Source organism: Eurosta solidaginis, chromosome 1, assembly GCF_040869045.1.
Source record: "Eurosta solidaginis isolate ZX-2024a chromosome 1, ASM4086904v1, whole genome shotgun sequence".
Classification (NCBI taxonomy): Eukaryota; Metazoa; Arthropoda; class Insecta; order Diptera; family Tephritidae; genus Eurosta; species Eurosta solidaginis.
Window position 1 is genome coordinate 158501279 of NC_090319.1, and position 27301 is coordinate 158528579.

Consider the following 27301-nt stretch of genomic DNA (forward strand, 5'->3'; position numbering starts at 1 on the left):
TAGACACAACCCATTCCGAGATTGATTCTAATGCATTTGAATTCTGTAGAATCAATAATGGGTAAATTAACCTCAGCTGAAGGTACAGAAGAATGTACCGCAAGCAAAACTCCACCTCCAATTCTGTTCAAGCGGTCATTTCTGTATATTTGGTAATCATGGCAAAGAATCTCTGAATTAAATACATGAGGTTTTAGCCAAGTTTCAGTTAAAGCGATAATGTTGTAATTGCAGTTAAACGATTTCAAATACAATTCAGTTAGTTTAGTGTTTAAACCTCTAACATTTTGATAAAACAAATTTAGGGCCGATTTAACATTCAGTTTTTTGATGCAATATTGTTATGTGGAAGTGTAGCAAGATTTGAAATATTAGTATTACGCCTACGCTCAAATTCCCGCACAAAAGCACCGGGCGGCCAAAAAGAATTATTTAATATAGTATCAAAATGTTGTGCGGATACATCAATCCTAAAAGACGAAATATCCCTAGGATAGTTAAAATTGAATTTTCGAACTGTCACGTTTTCAAATTTAAGCTTAGCGATGATGTACGACTTTAGGTCCTCTTCTGTGGTGTCTTTATCAAATCTTGACACAAAAACAGATTTTTTAATAGGGACAACAATAAGATTGTTAGACGGCGGTTCGGATTCCGTAGAAGGGTTTTGTGGATCTTGATTATCTTTTGCAGAATATTTTTTAGGTTTTGTTAAAGAAACCTTGGATGAAGATGGCTGAGCTGGTAAGGGATTTGGAGAAGCCAGATTTATTAATTCGATAGTTGGGGGTGCTGTAACTACGGGTGGAGGAACTTCAGCAACGGCATTGAGTGTCGGAGCACTTGAGGAGGCATTACAATTTCTATGTTGGTTTACGTTAGTTAAGTCATCCGGATATTTGAAAGACTTAAATAAGTTTTCATACTGGATGAATTTCTTGGACAGTGCGTCAATTTCCCTGCCTATTTCAGAGAACCCATCACGAGCCTGTTTGAAAACTTTGAAAAGATCAATCTCAGTTGGTCTACATTTCAAACAAGCCCAACGAACTCCCTTATCACTATCGTTGAGAGCGTCAACCACTCTTGCTGACAAACCGGCACATTTCATATGGGCGAGCCCATCGCAAAGCCAGCATGACACGAAAGGATGGGAATCACTTTTTATCAAGCAGTTCGCATATAGGCAAGACATTTTAATAAAAATTAAGAGACAGAAAAAAGAAATTAATAAAATAGTGAGAGTAAGTTGATTAATTGAAAAATAGCACAGCGGGTTATATAGAAAAAATAAAAAAAAATAACAGTTTGGATGCACTGTATGAGCAGTTTGAGATGCACTGTGATAACACTGAACAAACCGCGCAAACAGCTGTGACACTAAGAAATGAAGTGTGCGCGCAAAATCACAAATAAAAACAATTACACTATTAAAACTGATGCCTATCAACAGCAACAACACAATGCAATGCAGAAAACACTCGGCAAATCAATTGTATGTAAATAAGTGTGTGTATATGCAAATTAATGAAAAATTAGTTTTTATATTAAATATTTAACTAAAACAACTGAAATTAATTGAACTTCTTTAATTAGCACACTCAATGAATTCACTTCACTACTTATGTCAACAATAAAACTATCTTTAACAATATTAAACAATTTGTTTATCAAAAAAGACAAGAGCACAGATACAAAACAAACTATACAGCTTGACGTTTGCGTTAAGTATATTATGACTACATAAAACTCTTAATAAACAGAAAATGATATTTTAGGAGGTAGAGCCGCTCAAAGTTGAATAATTTTTAACACTTAAAAAATTTGTGGTTTTTGTTCTTTTTTGTTGTATTAAAAATTGTTTTGTCTCTAAATAAAACGGCCTGCTACTGCTTTCTTGTATTATAACGAAAGGATATTTGAAGCAAATCATAAAATTTGTTTTTTTATAAAGATCTACATATTTTTCGAAAAGCCTATTTTTAGGATCTTTTTCAAACTTTGATGGAAAATAACAAAAAAGGTCTCCGTCAAATTTACAGTAGGTATTTGCTAAATATTCAGTTACCTGAATTCATAAAGTCTACCTGCGTCCAGCTGCGATTTCACTTTTTACATCAAATAAAGTGAAGCAACCTTGGGTATAAATACGCCACTGAGCAGGTATAGGTAAGGAGGCGAATTTAGTACGGACACTTTTTTGTTGGAATTTGTTAATAAAACCAAATTTTTCGGTTACAAGCTGCATAATATACCTGGAACTCATTTCCATATTTTGAGTATATAAAGCAATGTTTAATACAACGCCCAAAATAAGTCGTTTTTGGAGTCTATAGAATAAAGTATTCTGTTTATTTAAATAAACATAAATATAGCTCACATATTTTTTTAGTAAGATATACTCGATGGCAAATTTTAATACGTCTCTAGAAAACTCCAAACTATTTGAGGTGTTCAAACATTCAAAGATAAAAGCGGAGTTCGTTGAGGCTATTATGACAGAATTACCAAATGCAACAAAGAAGACGAAGACTTGAAAGAAAAAATTTGCTTCCTCTACATTCCAATACAAAGAAAATGGCAAGCAGTCGGTCGTTCTACTTCAAGGTTTATAAGTAAGCATGAAAGCTGGCTAGCTGGTAAAAGTTTTTTGGACGAAGAAATGCCTAGCACATCAACCAATCGAACTAGAGGAAGACCAACAAAACCCATAGAAGAATGTTCGACCTACACAAGGAAAAGGAAGCTCCCAGATTATAATAGAACTATCGCCACGACGCATCTCTCAGAAGTATTGGCTATTAAAAATAAAAGTGACGAAGAAAACATCAAGTCTCATATCATAGGACCAGTTCCGTTAGCAAGTCCAGTGCGACTTAGAAGGATCAAAAACAGCATTCCCACACCCCTAACTGCGCTACCTAGAAGATACACTCCTGAAGAGTCTTTGGCGCTGTTTATAGATCTCGGGTTATCGAAGGATAAATATAATATATTGCGTGAGTCATTATTGCAACATAATGACGATATATTCCCTGGATACAAACAAATCACTTAAGCAAAGAAAGAAGCAGTTCCTCCAAGAGCCAAAATAACCGAAGTATCAGCTGAAGTTGAGCTCCAAAACTTAATGTATCATACGTATATGCGACTCTTGAAAAGTTTTTCCGAAGAAAAGTTGAAATCACTGCCAAAAAGCCTAACATTGATAAATAAATGTGGCTATGATGGATCATCAGGACAAAGCGCATATAAACAAAGAATAAATGTAGACGATGGAACAATTACAGATGGTATTTTGTTTATGGCTTCTATTGTTCCCCTCCGTTCAAAAGATGAAGCTTCAGAATATTGGAAAAATCCACGGCCGTCATCAGTTAAATTGTGCAGGCCGATATTATTTAAATATGAGAAGGAGTCTTCGAACTCATAAAAGCTACAGTGAGTGATATAAAAAAACAAATCGCAAAATTAGAACCAACAATAATTGAAATCGAGATGGGAATGTTATTACCATAAAGCATGATTTTCTTCTAGCAATGGTCGATGGAAAAGTTTTAAACTTAAAAACAAATACGACATCTACAATGAAATGTCCAATTTGTAAGAAGAGCCAAAAGGACTTTGAGAATCTTGATGATTCAATTGGAAAATTCGACGGCCGTCATCAGTTAAATTGTGCAGGCCGATATTATTTAAATATGAGAAGGAGTCTTCGAACTCATAAAAGCTACAGTGAGTGATATAAAAAAACAAATCGCAAAATTAGAACCAACAATAATTGAAATCGAGATGGGAATGTTATTACCATAAAGCATGATTATCTTCTAGCAATGGTCGATGGAAAAGTTTTAAACTTAAAAACAAATACGACATCTACAATGAAATGTCCAATTTGTAAGAAGAGCCAAAAGGACTTTGAAAATCTTGATGATTCAATTATTGACTAACTAAATTATGAGTATGGAATATCTCCTTTGCATGCGAGGATAAGGTGCATGGAATTCGTTTTGAAACTGGCTTATACACTACCACAACAAGGAGAAGTTTTCGACGACAATGCAACTTCTAAGGAAACACAAAACATTAGAAGAAAATTCAAGATGTATTCTATAAAGAGCTTGGCCTGAGAGTTGACTGCCCAAGGTATGGATACGGCAACACGGTTGATGGAAACTCCTCAAGAAGATTTTTTGAACACGATGAAATGACTGCTCGCATTACTGGAGTCGATAGAGATATTGTCAAACCATTGGGAGTAATTTTAAATATTTTAAGATTTATATGAATTATTTCAGGCTTGGCTGATCCATTTATTATGGTGCAAATGAAAGAATTCAATTCACCATTCTGCCCAACGTTTCGCTGACAAATTTCAGCATCATCAGGGGCAACTTACAATATTAAACAATTATATTAGAGCTAAACCTAGTACCATCAGTACCACTTCTTGTGGTAGTCTTGTCTAAACTCACTCTTTGATTTGCACCAAAATAAATGGATCAGCCAAGCCTGAATAATTCATATAAATCTTAATTTGAACTGATCGAAAAAATTACAAGAATTTAAATATTTTAAATTGCCATGAAACAGTTATTGAATCTAAATTTGGAGAATATGCATCGAAAACTGTAGAGCTGCTGCTTCAAAAGTATCCTGAGAAAAAGCTCACACCAACCGTACATAAAATTGTGACCCAGGGAAAAGATTTAATAGAATACCAGCGTTTACCATTAGGAGAATTGTCTGAAGAAGCTCACGAATCTAAAAACAAGGACTACAAAAGATATAGAAGTCTAACGCTTGCAAATCCTCACGAGTTAGACAAAACGAGGACCGTTTCAACATGTTGGCCATCTCTTCTGATCCAGTCATATCATCCATGAGGCATGTAAGATCAGAAAAGGATCTTACAGACACCTATAGCTCAGAAATGGTTTCATTGTTAGATATATTTTCAAGTGACGAAGACTACGTTAAGATTCTATCACAACAAAAAAATTATTTAGTATTTAGTTTTGTTATTTTATTGAAAAAAAAAGAAATCAATAAATACTAGTTTATTATATTTATATATAAAAATCACGTGTCACATTGTTTGTCCGCGATGGACTGCTAAACTATTGAACCGATTTTGAATTTGTTTTGCACCCCGTGTGTAGGTTGATCTAGCTTGAAATATAGGATAGGTTATATCTCAGTTTATAGTCGCAATATTATTTTATTGCAATTTTTTTTATATGTATGTACGTAATAATAAAATGTACGTAATAATAAAATGCTTGGGGGATTACCCCCAGACCGGTGGTTTCTGAGAGGGCCCGCGATTTAGAAGTCAGGAGAGTCTTTAGTTGTTCCATGTGCAATTTTTAAGCCGAATTTCAAAAGCAACTAATATCTGCATTTCGTTTTAATATTATAGTGAAGTGTGAAAAATAGAAATCTATATATATAAAAGGAAAGGCTAAAATGTGTGTTAGTTGGTCGCCGGTGTTTGAAGAGATGCGTCGGTCGATTTTGCTCACACCTGGACCCGGGTACCCCTAGAATGTGTTTATATAATATGGATATCAAATGAATGCTGTTGATGAGTGCTTTAGTACAGAGTAATATATTATACTGCTTGGTGACTAGGGTCTCAAGATATAGACCAAAACGTGGACCCGGATACCCATAGAATGTGTGGGTAATATGGATATGAAATGAAAGCTGTTGCTGAGAGCTCTAAAGTAATTTTCATTGTGATATTCGATTGAGCTCGATTCGAACACGCGATCTTACAAATCAGTAGGCCGATATAACAAAAAAAATTGATATTCGATTTAGTTGCATCAACCTGGCAAAACTGATAAATATGCATGCCTATATTAGTATTTACGATCCTTTTTTCCGGCAAATAGACCAGAGACGGACTGTGACTGGGATTAGGATTAGGACTGGGACTGAGACTCGGAGTGGGACTGGGAATGGAAAAAATACATACCACCCTATGGGACAGGCAATAAGGGATGAAGAAGAATGAGAAGAACGTGAGAGAAGAGAGAAGGAGACTGAGAAAGAAATAGAATGAGACGAATATGGAGATGGATGAAGCGAAAAAGACGGAGGGAGGAGTGAATAAAAGGATCAGGAAAAAGTGAAGAGGGGTGGGTAGGGCAGAGTTAGACGGAAAAGGCGTTTTAAAATGTATACAGATAGGCTAAATTTAGGGCAGAACGACGACTGCCGGGTCTGCTAGTTTATTATAAACAATAGAGTTATTTCATTTAGTAATTATAATCATATAATTTTCGTTTTTACATTCTTTGAAATTTATCAAATTTTAAGATGAGTTTTGAAGCACCCTTTATGTATATTTATTTTAAAGCTTAGGCTTTGGCTATCAGAAGAGTAATACATTTTTACAGATATCAATAAAATAAAGCGGTAAAGCGGTTATTAAGATAAAACTGTTTATCATAAGAGGGGAGTGCTCAAAAATTTATTAGTTGTTCATCTTTGGCTCAAATATAATAATATTGAAAAACTTTTAATAATTTTTCTAAGTTAAGTATTAATAAAATATTTGGTTTTTGAATTTTTCAAAAATATGTAAGTAAATTTATACAATGAGCTTTCAAGCAATGTTTATATACTTATCCCTTAGCGTACACATTTCACTTTTATAAGAGTATAAAATCCTAAAAGAAGTAATGCGCCCATCAAGTTTGGTAGAGATTGATTACCTTCCTACTAAGACAAAACTTTTAATCATAAGTGGGTAGAGCCACACTCCTTCATACAAATCATAAGTTTATCTGATTTCATGTTCAAATACATCCTCATAAAAAAAATTTCAAAATTTGTCCTTCAGTTTTTAACAATTTTTTTTTTTTTTTTTGTATTTTTCTACAATTTTTAAAGTTTGACGAATTATTGTAAAGCACCCTGTTACTCTCGCATCCTGTGTTTTAAATTGTCCAAAGTCTAAATAAATTAGCTTTCAGGTGCAGTATAAATCATTAAAATACCTTCATTAGTTCAAAAGTTATGATTTTTGCAAAGAAAAAACTGAAAAGGCGCCATAGTGCGACGGTACGGAAGCGAACACATGAAACAGATTACCAAATGGAATTGCAAAACCGCTACCAAAAAAGCTAACGAGACTTTGCAGAGTTTCCCTCGGATGTTTAAAGATTGGCTCATCTAGCAAATGCGGACGCACCCGTGGAATACACTGAAAGGGTAAAAATCCAGAGTTTTATAAATGGCATACGGGACGTGGAAACGAAGCGAGCGACATATGCAAATCCAAAACCCACATTCGTAGAAACGGTATCACGTGCATTGACTCAGGAAGCTGCCTCCCTATTGAGTAAGCCAACACATAAGGCTCCTCGCGTGGAAGTAGAAAGACCAGAGTGGGTAGATACAATTTTGGATGCATTGAAGGGTACGCAGCAGAAGAATAATGCAGTCAAATGCTTTAAGTGTGGAGAGCCAGGGCACATTGCGCGTTATTACAACACCAACCCTAACACTTCCAACAATGTTGGCGGTCGTAAACGCAGGGCTGAAGGAGATGAGCAAATCTCGAAGACCACTAAATCGTTAAACTAAAGCGGGTCAGCCGCAAGGGGCGACAGCTGGCTCCCTCAATTGAATGCCCCATAATCTCTATCTCAAAAATTGGAAGAAGGTCAAACAATTTTACTGTAGGAGAACATGTTTAAGGAACGTTTACTGACTGTAGATACGGGTGCATCTCATTCCATCATTCGAGCGGATTTAGTCAACAAGAAAATAAGACCATTGCATGGAGCAAGATGGCGTACAGCCACTGAAGAAGACACCAATGGGACAAGGAACAACTAAGAATGTGTCAGCTAGAAGATACAGATCTGTCACATGTCATGCAAGGCCTCGAACGAAACGAAAGACCAAAAGAGATGTCAACAGAGAGTCCCACTGCGAAGTCATATTGGGCACAGTGGAACAGTTTACAGTTGATATCCGGTTGCTTGCATCGAGTATGGGAGAGTGAAGATGGTCAATGTAAGAGGAACCTGAAAGTTGTTCCCGGCAAAAGGATTCCTTACGTTCTCAACGAACTACATAATGGTCCAAGTGGAGGTCATCTGGGAATCAAGAAGAACTGCGGGGTTTGCAGCAGAGCGAAAGGGCCCAAAACCCAAAGTCATGGCCAGATGAAGCAATATAACTCAGGTGCGCCATTTGAAAGGATCGCTGTGGATGTCGCAGTTCCATTTCCTACTATCAACTGCGGAAACAAATATGTACTGGCGGTTATGGATTATATCAGCAAATGGCCAGAGGTATACCCAATCCTAAATCAAGAAGCGGAAACAGTAGCAGAAGTGTTCATAAACAATTGGGTTGCAAGGTATGGTGTACCAATGGAGTTACATTCTGACCAAGGGAGAAATTTTGAATCAGCTGTGTTCCAAGAAATGTGTAAAACATTGGGCATTCGAAAACGGACAACTGCATTGCATCCTCAGTCCGATGGTATGGTTGTTGTTGTTGTTGTAGCAATGCTTCGCCCCACCTAATAGCTGGGACCGATCACAAATTGTCATCAATATCCTCTAACGGGAGTCCAAGGAAACTTACTGTTTCAACAGGGGTGGACCATAATGAAAGGGGTGTTAGAGGCGTTGGTTCCACACTAAAATTAAAGAGATGGTTGGTGTCATGTGGGGACACATTGCAAGCGGGGCATACATTTTGTATGTCGGGGTTGATTCTGGATATGTAAGAGTTTAAACTGTTACAATATCCAGAACAAAGTTGAGCCAGAGTGACTCCCGATTCCCTGGGGAGTATGCGTTCCTCTTCCGCAAGTTTTGGGACTGTTCTTTGAGTACTGGATTCACTGGGTAATTCCTGGCATAGAGGTCCGGCGCCTGTTTGTGGAGTTCACCAAGGACCTGCTTGTGTTTTTTTGCTTCATACGGCTGAGTTCTTATGTGCCGTATTTCCTCAAAGTGATTACGGAGATGACTCCTTAAGTCCCTAGGCGGTGTTGGCTCATCAATCAGATGTCTGTTGGGATGCCCAGGTTTCTGGGTATTCAACAAGAACTGTTTGGTTAGCATCTCATTTCTCTCCCTTATGGGGAGTATTCTCGCCTCATTATGTAGATGGTATTCTGAGGACATAAGAAGACAGCCCGTGGTGGTTCTGAGAGTAGCATTTTGGCAGGCCTGTAGTTTATTCCAGTGGGTAATTTTTAGGCCTGGCGACCATATAGGGGACGCGTAGCATGCAATCGGCTGGCCAATTGCTTTGTATGTGGTAATGAGCGTTTCTTTGTCTTTTCCCCAAGTACTGCCAGCAAGGGATTTGAGGATTTTATTACGGCTCTGGATTTTCGGTACAATTGCGGCTGCGTGCTCACCGAAATGTTGATCCTGATCAAACGTCACACCCAAGATTTTGGGGTGTAGGACAGTCGGTAGCGTAGTGCCATCGACGTGGATGTTCAAAATGGTCGACATTTGGGACGTCCATGTTGTAAATAAGGTCGCGGAGGATTTAGTCGGTGATAATGCCAGGTTTCGCGAGGCGAAAAAACTGGAGATATCAGTCAGGTAGCCGTTTATTCTGTTGCAAAGCTCATCGATCTTTGGGCCTGGGCCTGTGGCCATTATTGTGCAGTCATCGGCGTAGGAAACGATAGTAACTCCTTCTGGTGGCGAAGGTAGCTTAGATATGTAGAAATTAAATAAAAGTGGGGATAGGACACCAGGGGTTTTGATTTAAACCGCAATTTATCTGGGTGCTGATGGCATTTAGCGCGGTGGTGGTGGTATGGAGTTTTCTGAAGCCATGCTGATGGCAGGCTAGCTGCAAATTTGCTTTGAAGTAGGGGACCAAGATGGCTACAAGCGTCTTGGGTACTGGCGATAGGAGAGATATCGGGCGATATGACTCTCCTATGTTAGCTGGATTCCCTTGGCCATTGAGGCCGCCTCCATTTCCGCTCTCGCGATCTTTTCTATGGACATTATACCCAGAACAGGTCTGTGATGCAGATCTTGCTGTGAGTTTAGTCTCTTCAATCGCAGCAATGCGGATGTTGCGCCGCTTCATGAAATCGACTATCTCCGTGATCTTCCCAGTTAATCCATTACAGTTTAACTGCAGAATTCTGAAGTGCAACGGGGGAGACGTCGTCACTCTGAGAGTAAGTGACGGGTGACTACGCCTGGGTTGTGAAAGGCTAGGACGCAACTGCTGTTGTGGCCCTGGGACTGGACGTCCTTGGGTAAGCATTGGGGTACCCGGTGTGTTTGGTTTTGCGGCCTGGCAAGATTGCGCTATGAAACCCGTCGGGGGGTTGCCGTCGTGGAGGCCAGAACATCTAGGAAAGTGGGACCATCCAAGGCAGAAGCTGCATTGGGCGGATGTCGCAAACATATATATTCTGTGCTGGCAAAAGGTGTTAGGCACTAAGAGTCTGTTTCCCTGACCTACACGATTGCTGCCGGAAAAGAGGGGAGGAGAAGACGGGGAAGGGGCTGATGCTCGGCATTGCTCCCGACTCTACTACGGAGATTGTAGGTATGAGTAGGAGCAGCCGTGTGAGTTGGTGGCGCCGGGGGGCGCGAGCAGCAGCGGGTACTTGTTGTGGCTTGCTGAGCAGCGGGGCTGCTGTTTTGGGATCTAGCCCAGAACAACCTGTCCGATGCAACCATCCCTTACACGAGACACACTGAACAGAGTATGACCGTCCTAAACAGATTCTTTTCCTGCAGATGCAGCAAAACCATTTCTCAGGACCGGGGTCAGGAGACGGACCCGGATTGGGTTCGATACCTTCCCGGAGCAAGAGAAAATGGAGCAGTCCCGCTGCAAGGAGCTGCTGGGAGGATGACAATTTGTGGGAGGGACGCAACAAATTAAACGGTGTTACACTGAAATGGCAGTCCTTGGTCGGGAAAAATCCCGAGTCGCTCCGGTACATAGAACCGACGGCCTTGGGAAGCGCCGATGGTATGGTGGAACGTTTCAATAGAACCTTGGAGGAACACTTAAGCAAAGTAGTCGACAAGTACCATAAAGAGTAGGATACACACATATAATTATTCTTTATGGCTTACCGATCGGCAGTGCATGAGACAACGGGCCAAACTCCCGCAAACGTAATTTTTGGCAATGACCTTCGACTGCCAGCTGATTTGGAGTTTGGGACAAATGCCGATGCGAAGAGAAATGCCAAGAAATCCACTGGTGCCTTTGAGGAAGAGCTGAGGCAGGCAGTCGGTTCTATGTACCGGAGCGACTCGGGATTTTTCCCGACCAAGGACTGTCATTTCAGTGTGACCCCATTTAATTTGTTTCGTCCCTCCCACAAATTGTCATCCTCCCAGCAGCTCTTTGCAGCAGGACTGCTACATATTCTCTTACTCCGGGAAGGTATCGAACCCAATCCGGGTCCGTCTCCTGACCCCGGTCCTGAGAAATGGTTTTGCTGCATTTGCCAGAAAAGAATCTTTTTAGGACGGTCATACTCTGTTCAGTGTGTCTCGTGCAAGGGATGGTTGCATCGGACAGGTTGTTCTGGGCTTGATCCCAAACCCGACGTCCACGTAACTTTTATAAATCTTTTGTGGCTCCTTGCTGCTCACGCCCAAGGGCGTCCCGTAGTCCACGCCTAAGCGCCCCCCCCCCCCCCCCCACTACCTTCCAGCAGCCTCGCTGCTCAGCAAGCCACAACAAGTACCCGCTGCTGCTCGCGCCCTACGGCGCCAACAACTCAAACAGCTGATACCACTCATAACTACTGCCTTCGTAGTAGAGATGGTAGCAATGCTGAGCATCAGCCCCTGCCCCCGTCTTCTTCTCCCCCCTCTTTTCTGGCAGCAATCGTGCAGGTCAGGGAAACAGACTCTTAGTCCCTACCTCCGTTTGCACCGTCTGCCAGCACAGAATATATAGGTTTGCGACATCCGCTCAATGCAGCTCCTGCCTTGGGTGGTGCCACTTTCCTAGATGTTCTGGTCTCCGCGACGGCTACCCCTCGACGGGTTTCATCGCGCCATGTTGCCAGGTCGCAAACCCAAATCCTCCGGGTATCCCAATGCTTGCCCAAGGGCGCCCAGTCCCAAGGACACAACAGCAATTGCGTCCTGGCCTTCCACAACCTAGGCGTAGTCACCCGTCACTTACCCCTAGAGTGGCTGCGTCACCACTTATGCACTTCAGAATTCTGCAGTTAAACTGTAATGGACTAACTGGGAAGATTACGGAGATAGTCGATTTCATGAAGCGGCACAACATCCGCATTGCTGCGATTCAAGATACTAAACTCACAGCAAGATCTGCATTGCAGACCTGTTCTGGGTATAATGTCCACAGGAAGGACCGCGAGAGCGGAAATGGAGGCGGCCTCACGTTTTTATATACCACTCTGTGCAATATCATATATTTGATTCTGGCATCGACCGCAGGGACAATGTCTTAGAACGTCAAGGCCTATCTGTCCGGTCAGGCGATGCAAATCTAGAAATCATCAACATCTACATCCCTCCTGTCACCTGTTGCCCCAGTGGATACCGCTCTAAAATCGAGGCCTTACTCACTGGCAACAATCGTATTATCTTAGGCGATTTCAATGCCCATCACGACCTATGGCATTTAAACTTGCGGTCGGACAGTAGGGGTGAGATGTTGGCGGATCAAATAGAAGAAACGACGTTCTGCACAATAAACGGAGACGCCCCCACACGTATGGTAGGAAGCTGTCATAGCTCGCCAGATATCATTGGCATCCGACCACCTGCCCATACTTATTTCGTTCGAGCGTACCGCCGACTTCATCATCACCGAAAAACGCACTTTCATAAACTTCAAAAAAGGAAAGTGGGAAGAATATAAATCTGCAACAGACAGCAGCTTTGCTGCCCTCCCTATCCCGACTGATGCCCGCCAAGGGGAGCGTGCCTTCCGTAAGGTCATTGAATCCGCCTCGGCACATTTCATTCCCGCAGGGAGAATTCCCGAAATCCGGCCCCACTTCCCGGCGGAGGCCGCGAGATTAGCGAGGGAACGCGACCTTATAAGACAGCTTGATCCAGGCGACCCCCAAATAAGGGATATAAACCAACGCATCAGATTGCTTGTGGACGAACACAAGCGGGCGAAATGGGAAGAGCACCTAAGAGGTTGTAACCTCTCTACCGGTGTAGGTAAACTTTGGCCCACCGTAAAGTCCCTATCGAATCCGACTAAGCACAAAGACAAAGTTTCCATCGCCTTTGGCGATAAGGTGCTGTCGGATGCGAAAAAATGCGCGAGCGCTTTCTGCCGACAATATATAATGCATCCTACGGTCGACAAAGATAGACGGAGAGCCAATAGGCACGCACATAAACACAAATTCAGCGCGTCACCAATCACCATCACCGCTAGAGAGGTTGAGGACGCCATTGGTCGCGCTAAACCATCCAAAGCAGTCCCGGTGAATCCAGTACTTGAAGAAAAATATCCAGAACTCGCGGAAGAGGAACGCATACTCCCCAGGGAAACGCGTGTCACTCTTGCTCAACTTCGTTCTGGATACTGTAACAGGTTAAACTCTTACCTATCCAGAATCAACCCCGACATACAAAATGTATGCCCCGCTTGCAATGTGTCCCCAACCATCTCTTTAATTGTAATGTGGAACCAACGCCTCTAACACCCCTTTCCTTATGGTCCACCCCTGTTGAAACGGCAAGTTTCCTTGGACTCCCGTTAGAGGATATTGATGACAATTTGTGATCGGTCGCGGCTATTAGGTGGGGCGAGCATTGCTACAACAACAACAACAGGAAGAGCTGAGACCCCAGCGGGTTAGGGGATCAGAATATACCCGCGGTAGGTATGCCTGTCGTAAGAGGCGACTAAAATACCAGATTCAAGGGGCTGTGTAGCGCAACCCTTCAGGTTGCCAGCGCAATATATAGCTTCTCCAACCCCAATTGTCAACCTCACCTATCCGCGGCGAATCCTGTTTCACTAACAAACGAGGCTCTGGCGACTCCAAGATCCTCATGGAACTTGGGGGTAGGGAGGGAGGGAATGGCCTGAAGGTTTAATGTGGCCACATAAATCGTACCCGAGATGGTCGGGCTAGCACCTTAATGGGGCTATGGTACCGGAGCGTACCGGACTTGTATCCGGCAAAGGACCATCACATCGATAACACTCCCCAAAGCCTTCGGGGAGCAACCTTATCGCTACAACAACAACAACAACAGGAAGAGCAATACAAGAGGAAATACATGATCTTGTAAGACAACGAACCGAGATTATGAGTGACAAGATGAAAGCCAGATATGATAAAGCAATTAATTCGGAAAGTTTTCAGGAAGGAGATATGGTGCTGTTATACAACCCACAACGAAAAAAAGGCTTGTCCCCGAAATTGCAGTGCAATTGGGAAGGCCCATGCAAAGTTGTAAAACGGATCAACGATATAGTTTACCGCATACAAACCATTGGTAAACCACGAACCAAAATGAAAGTGGTTCATTTGGAAAGGCTAGCAGCGTTTAGATCGAGAGATTTGTGTGATCGGCAGCACAAGCTGAGGCATGAGCAATTCAGTTTGTTTTAAACACGCTATCAGTTGCGAAGTGAAGTTTAATTGTGAAGTACTTTCAAAGCAGTCTAATAAAGGCCATTTTGTAATACCTAACATTAGAGTGTTTTAATCAACAGTTCAGCGATACGAACGTTAGCAGAAGGTTGCAATTAAGCGGAATTGCACTAAATTCCTTACAATAATTTATATATTATATAAAATTCAGACGAAATTACACAAACGCTATGTATCAATCTATTGAAATTATTGGATACATATTTTCAGGAACGATAAACTTTTGGATACAAAAAAATCGAGCACGTGGCAGCGCTGGCTTGTATCTATATATAGCCAACATCCAGTAAGTTATCTAGCTCCGCATCACGCTCAATACTCACGGGAATGCTCTGGATCATTGGGAGACTTGAGAAGCAAATGTCGTTATATTTATGTACACATGAGTTGTGATAGGCAATCTGCCTCACAAATTGAACCAGGCTTCTATCTGAATTTATCTGGGTAAAATCGTCGTTCTTGAATTTACATGCAAAATTGTGTATCTGGCTCCGGATCATTACGACGGGATGATGGCTTATGTATGTTATGATTTTATTGGTACGTGTGTACATGTGGATGCAGGACATTGTGGCAATTCTAATTCTAGTGTGTCACACTACACCCTTATCTTTGAGATTGGACAATTATTTCGTTTGCATATATTTACGATTAATGTCTAATGTAGAGTTTCTTTATAAAATTTTCCATGGGCCATGGTATGGACCTTGGTTGTTTGTTCTATTTTATATTTTTACATAAACTAAATCTCCTATTCCAAAGTTGTTTATATTTACATTATAATCATATTTTGATTTTCTTGACTTTTTGCCATTGTTTACAATTTCTCTGAAATTATTTATTGAGGTTTGGTTTCCCATTTTTAGTTTATTCGAATGATTGTCAGCGTCGTAAATTTTGCATTTATTGTTTATGATATCGAATGGCAGAGCTAGTAATTTGCCGAAGACCATTTCAAATGGTGTGTATAAATTGCGCGCAGGTGGGGTAGTATTGTATGCAAATGTCTAATATGGTATTAGCCTTTCCTATTCATAAAACTCGGCAAATGAAAGTAAATACTCGTTATAGCCTAAGAACCCGTGACTGCTAGACCTTCGTCATTTTATAAAAGTTGACATTTCGTCAGTGCATACTTCCAACTGAAGCAGGATCGTTGGTCTATTATAAAACTTGAGTCATATTGGCTTTAACATCTATCGTGCAAAAATTTTGCAGAAAAATAGACCTTTCTTTCGTCATTTTATAAAGACTGATTTTCATATATCGTCTTCGTCACGATATAAGAAGCAACTAGCCTCATTGCCAGACACTTTCCATAGTGGCCTTGATTACCCAGACACTTTTAATCCTTCTTTCGCACTACGTTGGAGGAACGCTCAGATAAATTATGAGATTCCATAAATATCGCGAGAGCAGGATGATATACATCTTCAGGCAGGGCAAGGGAATCGCATCGATTTAAAAAACAATTTTGAATCGTACCGAATTTATTCTGAATGTTGTTAATTTGAAAAAGTCCAACATCTGCAAACTCGTTTAGGAAATCATAGTCGATAGCGCGAGAAGAAGTAGGGAATGGCGGCCACCGTGGTGTGATGGTAGCGTGCTCCGCCTATCACACCGTATGCCCTGGGTTCAACTCCCGGGCAAAGCAACATCAAAATTTTAGAAATAAGGTTTTTCAATTAGAAGAAAAATTTTTCTAAGCGGGGTCGCCCCTCGGCAGTGTTTGGCAAGCGCTCCGGGTGTATTTCTGCCATGAAAAGCTCTCAGTGAAAACTCATCTGCCTTGCAGATGCCGTTCGGAGTCGGCATAAAACATGTAGGTCCCGTCCGGTCAATTTGTAGGGAAAATCAAGAGGAGCACGACGCAAATTGGAAGAGAAGCTCGGCCTTAGATCTCTTCGGAGGTTATCGCGCCTTAAATTTATTTTTTTTTTTTTATAACTTCCAGTCGATAAGACTCCATGACACACATGGCAGATTAAAATCGCCAAGTACAGTGACAGAATCACAGGCCCTGGCAGTGCTGCACACAGATTTCACTATTGAGGAATGATTCAAATATAAGGAAATGTCAGGTTGTGGGGGAATGTAGTTGGCAAAAAAATATTTGTAGGGTGAGGAAAGTTTTACTCTCACACAAAGAAGCTCAGCATCCTCAAAGTCATGAAAATGTAGTTCCTCCGCGGAAAACCTAGTGTGAACGGCAATTAACACACCTTCACCATCTCTGGCCAGTCGGTCCTTTCAAACACTTGAAACGAACTCGATAAAACTTCAGCATTAAAAATTTTTGGTTTTAGCCAAGTCTCAGTACATCATAAGAAATCTCATGACTCAGTAGAAAAAGTTCCGCTAATTTGGTATTCAACCCCCTAACTTTCTGATAAAATATACTAAGTGAGATATTATTTACGTTTGATAAGACATAATTTAAGTTTGTACCACTTCTGGAGTGTTGCCTGTCAAGTTTTTTGATGCATTTAAAGTAGCGTAGTACAGCAGTCACCTCCCTAGGAGCACCAGGTTCTAAAGCAACCGATTCAGAAACAGGGGATGCGAGTGCGGTTGCTGTTACGGCAGTCGATTCCTTACCAGAATTGTGTTGAATATCTTGAACATTAACAGCATCAGAATCATCAGCATTAACAGAATTAGTGCTGTTCCCAACAGCATTCGCTTTGTTTTTCGAAGCTGGAGTCTTGTTCTTACTAGACATTGCAGTCGAATAATTAGCAGTATCAGCAGCATTGGCATTTGCGCGAGCTGTTGTGCATAAGACATATTACTCTTTTCATTATCTGAGTTAGCACTAGAAAGCAATGTAGACGATGGCCCACCGTTATTAACAGCAGTATTAACACTTGCAAAAACAGGTGATCGGTCGAAAAAATGGCATCGGCCACACTGTTGAACGGGGAGAACAAGAGACGGCGACAACGACACGTGTAAGCGCGCAACTATTAATATCACTGCGCAATGTTTTCGCAGCATTGAAAGAGCTGACACCACTTGACATTTTGTTGATAACATCATTCGTCTCATCCACACAGTCTTCATTGTTTTTGTGAGAATTAGTTTTTGATTTAACATGAATGTTAATATCATTTTTTATTTCAGCAATTTGTTCAGTCAAAAGTTTAAATTTTACATCAATTGCAAGCAAGGCAGATTCCAGGCCAACTTTATGTGACGCTAAGACGGTGTCATATGCCCTATAAATCTTGTCATAGGCATTTAAGCATTCCGTGCACACGTAACTGAGCCCAAACCCTAGATCTATGAGGAACTTGGGGTCGCCAGAGCCTCGGCTGTTAAAGTAACAGGATTCGCCACGGGTAGGTGAGGTTGACAATTGGATTGGAGAAGCTATATTTTGCGCTGGCAACACCTTGAAAAGGTTGCGCTACACAACCCCTTGAATCAATTTGGTATTTTAGTCGCCTCTTACGACAGGCATACCTGCCGCGTGTATATTCTAAGCCCCAAAACGCATTGGGGGTCGCTGTGTCTGTCATTGCGAGTGGTTTTTTTGTGTGGCTATTTTGTTTTGTGAGCACTTTTGAGCATCAGTCGCGTGTCAAACCAAATTCAGACAAGCGGCATATTGACAGCTCTTTTCGTGCTGTCGAAGGCGGTTTTAAAATCGACGAAGACTATTTTTTTTTACCAGTAGCGCGATTCACTAACTTGTTAACAACATTTGACAGCGGTAGCTTAGTTTAACCACAATTTTAACAAATTTGCTATGCACCACTTTTTTAATTCTGCTATTCAATAACTTTTGCTGACCCAAAACTCGGCAAAATAAACCGAGTTGTAATCGCTGCCGATTTGGACATTTGGCAATTCTCGTGGTCTCCGTTGATGTGGTTAATATGTCGAGAAAGTTGTTAAAATTTATTAACTCAAATACCCGTGTTACATATTATTATTCTGATGTTTAATTTGTAATGTTTTTTTGAGAAAGTGACGTTTGAGTTTATCGCGGAACGCAGTCGCAAATAACGCAAGAGTTGTCAGCCTTGCTGGTGGACGCCATTCTGAAAAATCATAAAAAAGGGCAATAACTATTCAAATAATATAAAAAATGCTTAACCTTGTACAAAATTTGTGGCACGAACAAATTATAACTTGTTTTCTCTCAAATCCTCTTCGATATTTTCGTAAATTTTGACATTTCATTAATATAGATACCACTTTTTCTCAAAATGAATCGATACGTAACAAAAGTTGTTAAAATGAAGTTAGTAAATCACTCAATCGACAATGGGAATAATAATTAATTTTAAGATTCGGCAAAAGTTAGTGGGTCGCGCTACAGGTATGAAGCCGCACTGATAAGATCCAATCAGCCGATTCACAGCGTGCTTCAATCTTCGCAAAACAGGCTTGAGAGGAACTTATATGCGATACTAAGAAGGCTGGTTCTGTGATAGTTGCCGCAGTTTGCGGCATAATCCCTTTTGTGGACTGGGTAAAGAATTAGATTACAATCGTCGGGCATGTCTTCGTTCGACCATATTTTGCATAGAAGTAGATGCATATGGCATTATTAATTTTATTAAATCTCGTTGCCTATAGGCACTTATTACCTTTCTCGGTTTAAAATAAAACCCAATGAGCCCAACCAGTTATCAATGTTCACCACAAGAACTAATAAGTATCGTTACAAAGTTAACAAAGTCATAACGGAGAAAATATTTTCGCCGGAGTTTTTTTTTTTTTTACCGCGAGTGTAAATACTTAAAAATTAAATGAAAACTGTCAATGCCTATGACGAACGACAGAATGCGGTGCTAATATTCTGGATTCAACTAATTCCATCTTCGGGTCTAATACTACTTATGTATTTTAAAGTTTTGTCAATAGATGCACTTACTTGTCTAGATATTTTTCCATTCGTTAAAAAAGCGCTGAATTCAAGCCTGTTAGCCTGTCCACCGTCATTCTCCTTAGTCAACATATTTTGCGTCATATTAGTATGATCCGAAATCTCGTACGAATCGTCCCAGCTCTTAGGTTTTTCCTCGGCGTGAAATTCCCTATGGGTGTAAGTATATTATTAGAGCATTAAATGATTCACTGTTAAAATAAGATTAAATAGACAATTCACACAACGAATATTTTAAAACTTAATTTAAATTTTCAAGAAATTCATTTTTAATATTTGACGCAAATCACTTATTGCATACTTCACTTTCAAAAAAACTTGTTTACCATTTTTCATACCATCGATTGCCAACCTCTTTAGTATATTCATATCAACCAAGGACATTTCCTAGGCCTAATTTTATTAACAAATAATTTTTAGTTTAACAATGCTAGATAAATAAAGTTTTGCACATAGATCAAAAATGAGGGAAATACGACACTGTACTATTAAAATCTTTTCTCCTATAAGTTCCTCTTCCCCTTTTTTTGATTTCGATTAAAAAGCACAGTGCGGAGGACGTTCTAAATACCATCTCTCAAATAACTATCACTAAGTTCTTGGCATTTCTAGATACTGAGATAGCTACTCTGAATAGAAAGACGTTATAGCCGACAAAAAATTGTTGTGCATTTTGTTATATGTGCTACCATGTTATCGGGACATAAGGGAAAGAAAGTATGCCATATAGTTAAAGTAGAAGGTGTGGTGACCAGTGTATTAGTAGCATTTTCCTAGCTAGATTTAGCTATTTTTCTCCGTTTAGCTTGAAAATTTCGATTTAGTTTTAAGATTTTTTTCAGCCTTTCCAGATTTTTTTTTGCAAAATTTAGGTAAAACAGTTTGGTGTAGATTCAATTTGAAGACCATTGATACATTTGATGTTACAAATGTGAGTGTTCTAAGAATTACCTATTCTTAGCTAGCGTTATGGTAGGCAACATCAACCTAATATCGTTTTCGTTCCGGGTTTTGCACTCGATGCGATTGGCTGTTTCATCTGCTTCGAAACTATTTCCTAACACAATAGAATTTTTGTGCCTGAAAAGACTCTCTTTTACCGATACTACCATTGTATTGAATAAATAAATAAATATACATATGTATATATAACTGGTTTTCTAAATGCGCATGTAGACAAGAGCTATGCTATGATATATGCTGCGTATACACGAATGGGATGAAACAAGTTTCACAGTTGAACCTGTCAAAGGTATGAGAGTATAAAAACGAGTTTGGGAGCGAATTTTGAGTACTATGAATAACTTAATACGAAGCAGCGAAATACAATTCATTTAAAAATGTTAAGTTCAAATTTGTGTGTAGGTTCAGACTAAAGAATTAAATATTTGCTGACATAACCTTTGTGGATAAGACAAATATGATATCATCAGCATAGGCGTTAAAATTACAAAAAGAACAGACCGCATGATAAAGTGACTATCATGGCTTCATGATACTATACTGTTTTGACAGCACTACCATTCATTCATTCACTCCATAAAAAATTTGGGGACCTTGAAGGTTTAAGTACCTTTATATGACCATTTATAATGCGGTGTGTGTGTGTGAACGCTATCGTGAGTTGAAAAGGGAAGCGAGTCGCCTTTTCAGGAAGAAAAAAGCAGAAGCAGAAAGGCGGGAGTGCGAGGAGCTTGAGCTGCTATCCACCAGGAATAACGCCCAAAAATTTTACCAAAAAATACGGCGACAGATGGAAGGTTTTAAGACCGGGGCAAACTCCTGTAGGAACGAAAATGGCGATCTTGTAACTGATGTCCAGAGAGTGCTTGGATTATGGAGGGAACACTTCCCTGCTCTCCTAAATGGAGGCAGCAATTCACCGCGCAGAGATGAAGAACCCGATTCTGCGCGAGAAGTTGGTAAGGCGCATGCAGCAGCTTCTTAGCAAAATAAGGGCGGACGAGTGCATGCCCGATGGTTGGAATATCAGTGTTCTTTGCCCAGTCCACAAGAAGGGGGATACTGCAAAATGCACCAAATATCGTGGAATCAGCCTTCTTAATATCGCATATCAGATCCTTTCAAGTGTATTGTGCGGAAGATTGAAGCCCACCGCGAACCGGCTGATTGGACCTTATCAGTGCGGCTTCAGACCTGGTAAATCTACCATCGACCAGATTTTCACAATGCGCCAAATCTTGGAAAAAAACCCGTGAAAAGAGAATCGGCACACATCACCTCTTCGTCGACTTTAAAGCCATCTTCGACAGCACGAAAAGGAGCTGCCTATATGCCGCTATGTCTGAATGTGGTTTCCCCGCAAAACTTATACGGCTGAGCAAAATGACGTTGAGCAACACCATCAGCTCAGTCAGAATTGGGAAGGACCTCTCCTAGCCGTTCCAAACTAAACGAGGTTTCAGACAGGGTGACCCCCTATCGTGCGATTTCTTTAATTTGATGCTGGAGAAAATTATGCTAGCTGCAGAACTTAACTGCACTGGAACAATATTCTATAAAAGCGTGAAATTACTGGCATATGCTGATGACATTGATATCATCGGCCTAAACACCCGCGCTGTTAGTTCTGCTTACTCCAAACTGGAAAAAGAAGCGGTAAAGATGGGTTTGATGGTGAAAGAGGACAAAACGAAGAACCTGCGGTCATCGAGCAAAGAGTCAGCGCCTACGCGCCTTGGCAACCACGCTACTGTTGGCAGCCATAATTTCGAAATAGTAAAAGACTTCGTTTATTTGGGAACCAGCATCAACACTAGCAACAACATCAGCACTGAAATCCAGCGAAGAATCAATCTGGCCAATAAATGCTACTTTGGACTAGGTAGGCAATTGAAAAGTAAAGTCCTCTCTCGGCGAACGAAAATCACACTCACTTATCGTACCCGTCCTGCTATATGGGGCAGAAGCATGGACCATGACAACAGCAGATGAATCGGCTTTGGGAGTGTTCGAGAGAAAAGTTCTTCGAAAGATTTATGGACCTCTACGCGTTGGCGATGGCGAGTACCGAAGAAGATTTAATGATGAGCTGTACGAGCTATACGCAGACATCAGCATAGTCCAGCGAATTAAAACGCAGCGGCTGCGCTGGCTAGGCCATGTTATGCGAATGAAAGATGATGCTCCGGCCAAGAAAGTGTTTATATCGGAACCCGCCTATGAAAGCAGAGGTAGAGGGCGGTCCCCACTCCGTTGGAAGGACCAGGTGGAAAACGATTTAAACTTCTTTGGTGTGACCAATTGGCGCCGGTTGGCGGAGTGAAGGAGGGACTGGCGCGCCTTGTTGGACGGCCATAACCGTTAAGCGCCAATTAAGTAAGTAAGTACTATAATGCGGTTCGGTTAGTAGATTTACGAAATCTGAAATATCTCTTTTAAACGCTGGATATTAGCTAAGGTACGGTAACGTACACGACACTTTTTCCTCAATGTATAACATCATATGACTTTAGAAAATTTTTCTTTGCGAGACATTCCTCAGGTTTTAGGTCTAGTCGGGTATACAAAATCGGCATACTTGAGTAATGGGCAAAAAACCCCTTTTTCATAAGCGGAGACATACACTGGCATATAACTTTCCATCTGTTAATTTTTCCATGCATTTTATGTCATTCAAATGAGTACATTTTTGTTTGTACAGCTTAATTGAAGAAATATCTGAGAAATAGTATAAAATCAACCAAAACTTTGTATGAAGTTATATTTTGTTAATAAAACAGTCAAATTAGCAAAATCGATAAAGCATTTCTTTGAAATTATATTTTTCTGTCCTGACTAAGGAGAAACAATAAACTATATTATTTCTACATCATACCGCCGTGCTATGGTGGTAGCGTGCTCCGCCTACCGCACAGAAGATCCTGGGCTCACGCTCCGGGCAAAGCAACAGTAAAATTTTAGAAACAAGTTTTTGCAATAAGAAGTTTTTCTAAGCGGAGCCGCCCTTCGGCAGTGATTTGGCAAGCACTCCGAGTGTATTTCTGTCATGAAAAGCTTTTCAGTGAAAACTCATCTGCCTTGCAAATATCGTTCAGATTCGGTATTAAACATCTAGGTCCCGTCCCACAAATTTGTAGAAAAAATTAAAAACGAACACAGCGCAAATTGGAAGAGAAGCTCGGCCTAAAGTATGTTCGGAGGTTATCGCGCCTTACATTTATTTATTTATTCATACACATATTAAACCTTTAATACGATACGATAGAAATAGAGTCTGACCACATACATTCTCCGTTCGTGGTGGGTCTCATTTGGGATTTACGTATACACATAAAAAAAATAATAAATGTAAGGCGCGATAACCTCCGAAGAGATCTAAGGCCGAGCTTCTCTTCCAATTTGCGTCGTGCTCCTCTTGATTTTTCCCTACAAATTGGCCGGACGGGACCTACATGTTTTATGCCGACTCCGAACGGCATCTGCAAGGCAGATGAGTTTTCGCTGAGAGCTTTTCATGGCAGAAATACACTCGGAGCGCTTGCCAGACACTGCCGAGGGGCGACCCCGCTTAGAAAAATTTTCTTCTAATTGAAAAACCTTATTTCTACAATTTTGATGTTGCTTTGTCCGGGAATTGAACCCAGGGCATACGGTGTGATAGGCGGAGCACGCTACCATCACACCACGGTGGCCGTATACACATACGGTTAGCTTAATTCACGATTTTAAAATTTTACAGAAGCGAAAAACTTTTTTTGTCACAGTCACTACATTCAGAAATTTCCTTTTATAAGTGGCGTAACTCCCTTGTTATTGGTTCTAACTTTTTAAAATGTGTATTTTAATATATCATTCCAAAATCTGTTGGTTAGGGCCTTTGTGAATTAAGCTAGTGATTTTTATCTGAAATATACTAACTTTTATGTATGTTGATATACTGTTGCAAGCACTGAAGTAGTTGTCGTAGTAGAAGAGTGGTCAAAACCCAGTTTTTTAAATCACAGATTTCATCTGTGAATTTTTTTATTTATTTCTTACGAAATTGAAGTAAATATCACGTTTATTGTTTTACTGGGTGGTCGATAAAACGCTTGAAAAGTTGGCTTAATTTTTTAGCTTCTTTTCTTAGCCTTAAACAAATTTTTCCAGCCTTTGGTTTTTAACTTTTATTTTTTGTCCATCTAGCCTTTTTTCTGAAAAAGTTCTGGCAACACTGGTGGTAACGCTCCTGTGAAAATGATTTTTTTTTAGCTTTCATTGGTTTATACAGCTTAAAAATTACTGTTATACAAAACAATTTTTAATTTAATTGCACTTAAACTTTATGTGGACTGCTAATTGCATAACTTTATCTGCAATAATGAAATTGGTCCGCATAAAATCAGTACTAAAAGGTGTATGTCTCCACTGTCCTCCACTCCCGATTTTGGTATGCGTTGTACACTACGACCGAAAAAGTGCGTGTCTCCACTCTTTCACCATACACTAAGTACTACCATTACTCGCAAATGCAGATGTCTATGCAAGTAAAAATAACACAAAAAGTTCTATAAGCCTACGATTCACTTATCGCAACGGGTCAATTGCTTGCCTACTTCGCTTCTACTCTTGCTTATAATGAGTCATAGTAGTCATGTGCAATACGATTCCTCACTATTAACACCCAGAAAACGTTTGGTAACACATTGTACATATTTTGTTTCGTCAGCACTAGCATCGAAAACAATTATATCATATACATACAAGAATGCAGATGCTTGCAATCCACTCAATGCATCTGATAACATCCTTTCGATGCTATTTAAACGAAATAGTAAACGCTTGAAATTACCATTTTCTGTTGAAATGGTTGTTAAAGATCTTGATTTCGAAAGCAGCGGAATCTGGTTGTTGTTGTTATAGCAGTGCTTCGCCCCACCTAATAGCTGCGACTGATCACAAATTGTCATCAATATCCTCTAACGGGAGTCCAACGAAACTTGCTGTTTCAACAGGGGTGGACCATAATGAAAGGGGTGTTAGAGGCGTTGGTTCCACATTACAATAAAAGAAATGGTTGGTGTCATGTGGGGACACATTGCAAGCGGGGTATACATTTTGTATGTCGGGGTTGATTCTGGATAGGTAAGAGTTTAACCTGTTACAGTATCCAGAACGAAGTTGAGCCAGAGTGACTTGCGTTTCCCTGGAGAGTATGCGTTCCTCTTCCGCAAGTTTTGGGTACTGTTCTTTGAGTACTGGATTCATCGGGCAATTCCTGGCATAAAGGTCCGACGCCTGTTTGCGGAGTTCATCAAGGAAATGCTTGTATTTTTTTGCTTCATACGTCTGAGTTCTCAGGTGCCGCATTTCCTCAAAATGCTTACGGAGATGACTCCTTAAGTTCCGGCGGTTTTCGCTTATCAATCAGATGTCTGTTGGGAGACCCAGGTTTCTGGGTATTCAACAGGAACTGTTTGGTTAGCATCTCATTTCTCTCCCTTATGGGGAGTATTCTCGCCTCATTATGTAGAAGGTGTTCTGGGGACATAAGAAGACAGCCGTGGCGGTTCTGAGAGCAGTATTTTGGCAGGCCTGTAGCTTATTCCAGTGGGTAATTTTTAGGCTTGGCGACCATATAGGGGACGCGTAGCATGCAATCGGCTGGCCAATTGCTTTGTATGTGGTAATGAGCGTTTCTTTGTCTTTTCCCCAAGTACTGCCAGCAAGGGATTTGAGGATTTTATTACGGCTCTGGATTTTCGGTACAATTGCGGCTGCGTGCTCACCAAAATGTAGATCCTGATAAAACGTCACACCAAAGATTTTGGGGTGTAGGCCAGTCGGTAGCGTAGTGCCATCGACGTGGATGTTCAAAATGGTCGACATTTAGGACGTCCATGTTGTAAATAAGGTCGCGGAGGATTTAGTCGGTGATAATGCCAGGTTTCGCGAGGCGAAAAAACTGGAGAGATCAGGGAGGTAGCCGTTTATTCTGTTGCAAATCTCATCGATCTTTGGGCCTGGGCCTGTGGCCATTATTGTGCAGTCATGGGCGTAGGAAACGATAGTAACTCCTTCTGGTGGCGAAGGTAGCTTAGATATGTAGAAATTAAACAAAAGTGGGGATATGACACCACCCTGTGGCACCCCCTGTTTAATTCTTCTTGGTTTTGATGTTTCATTTCTAAGTTGCACCGATGCCTGCCGACCACCCAGAGAATTTGCGGTCCACCGTTTAAGACATGGGAAGAGGGTAGACCCTTCCAGGTCTTGCAGTAACGTGCCATGGTTGACCGTATCAAAAGCTTTTGATAGGTCTAGCGCTACGAGTACTGTTCTATGGTGGGGGTTTTGATTGAAACCGCAATTTATCTGGGTGCTGATGGCATTTAGCGCGGTGGTGGTGCTATGGAGTTTTCTGAAGCCATGCTGCTGGCAGGCTAGCTGCAAATTTGCTTTGGAGTAGGGCAGCAAAATGGCTTCAAGCGTCTTGGCTACTGGTGATAGGAGAGATATCGGGCGATATGACTCTCTTATGTTAGCTGGTTTCCCAGGCTTTAGTAACGGGACCACCTTGGCCATTGATGCCGCCTCCATTTCCGCTCTCGCGATCTTTTCTGTGGACATTATACCCAGAACAGGTCTGCAATGCAGATCTTGCTGTGAGTTTAGTCTCTTGAATCGCAGCATTGCGGATGTTGTGCCGCTTCATGAAATCGACTATCTCCGTGATCTTCCGAGTTAATCCATTACAGTTTAACTGCAGAATTCTGAAGTGCATAGGGGGAGACGTCGTCACTCTGGGAGTA

The 27301-nt window shown here is 40.8% G+C and overlaps 1 protein-coding gene across 4 annotated transcripts in view; it reads right to left on the reverse strand.

Annotated features, from left to right (window-relative positions):
* The window catches only part of LOC137236902 (uncharacterized), an 844598-nt gene that overhangs the window by 543609 nt on the left and 273688 nt on the right, over positions 1–27301 (reverse strand). For 3 of the 4 annotated variants that reach the window (XM_067759990.1, XM_067759991.1, XM_067759992.1), the window contains exon 3: positions 19536–19698. In XM_067759990.1, the coding sequence (XP_067616091.1) occupies positions 19536–19698 (163 nt within the window). Of the gene's footprint in view, positions 1–19535; positions 19699–27301 lie in introns of those variants that run through there. The other variant, XM_067759993.1, reaches the window with a different exon arrangement.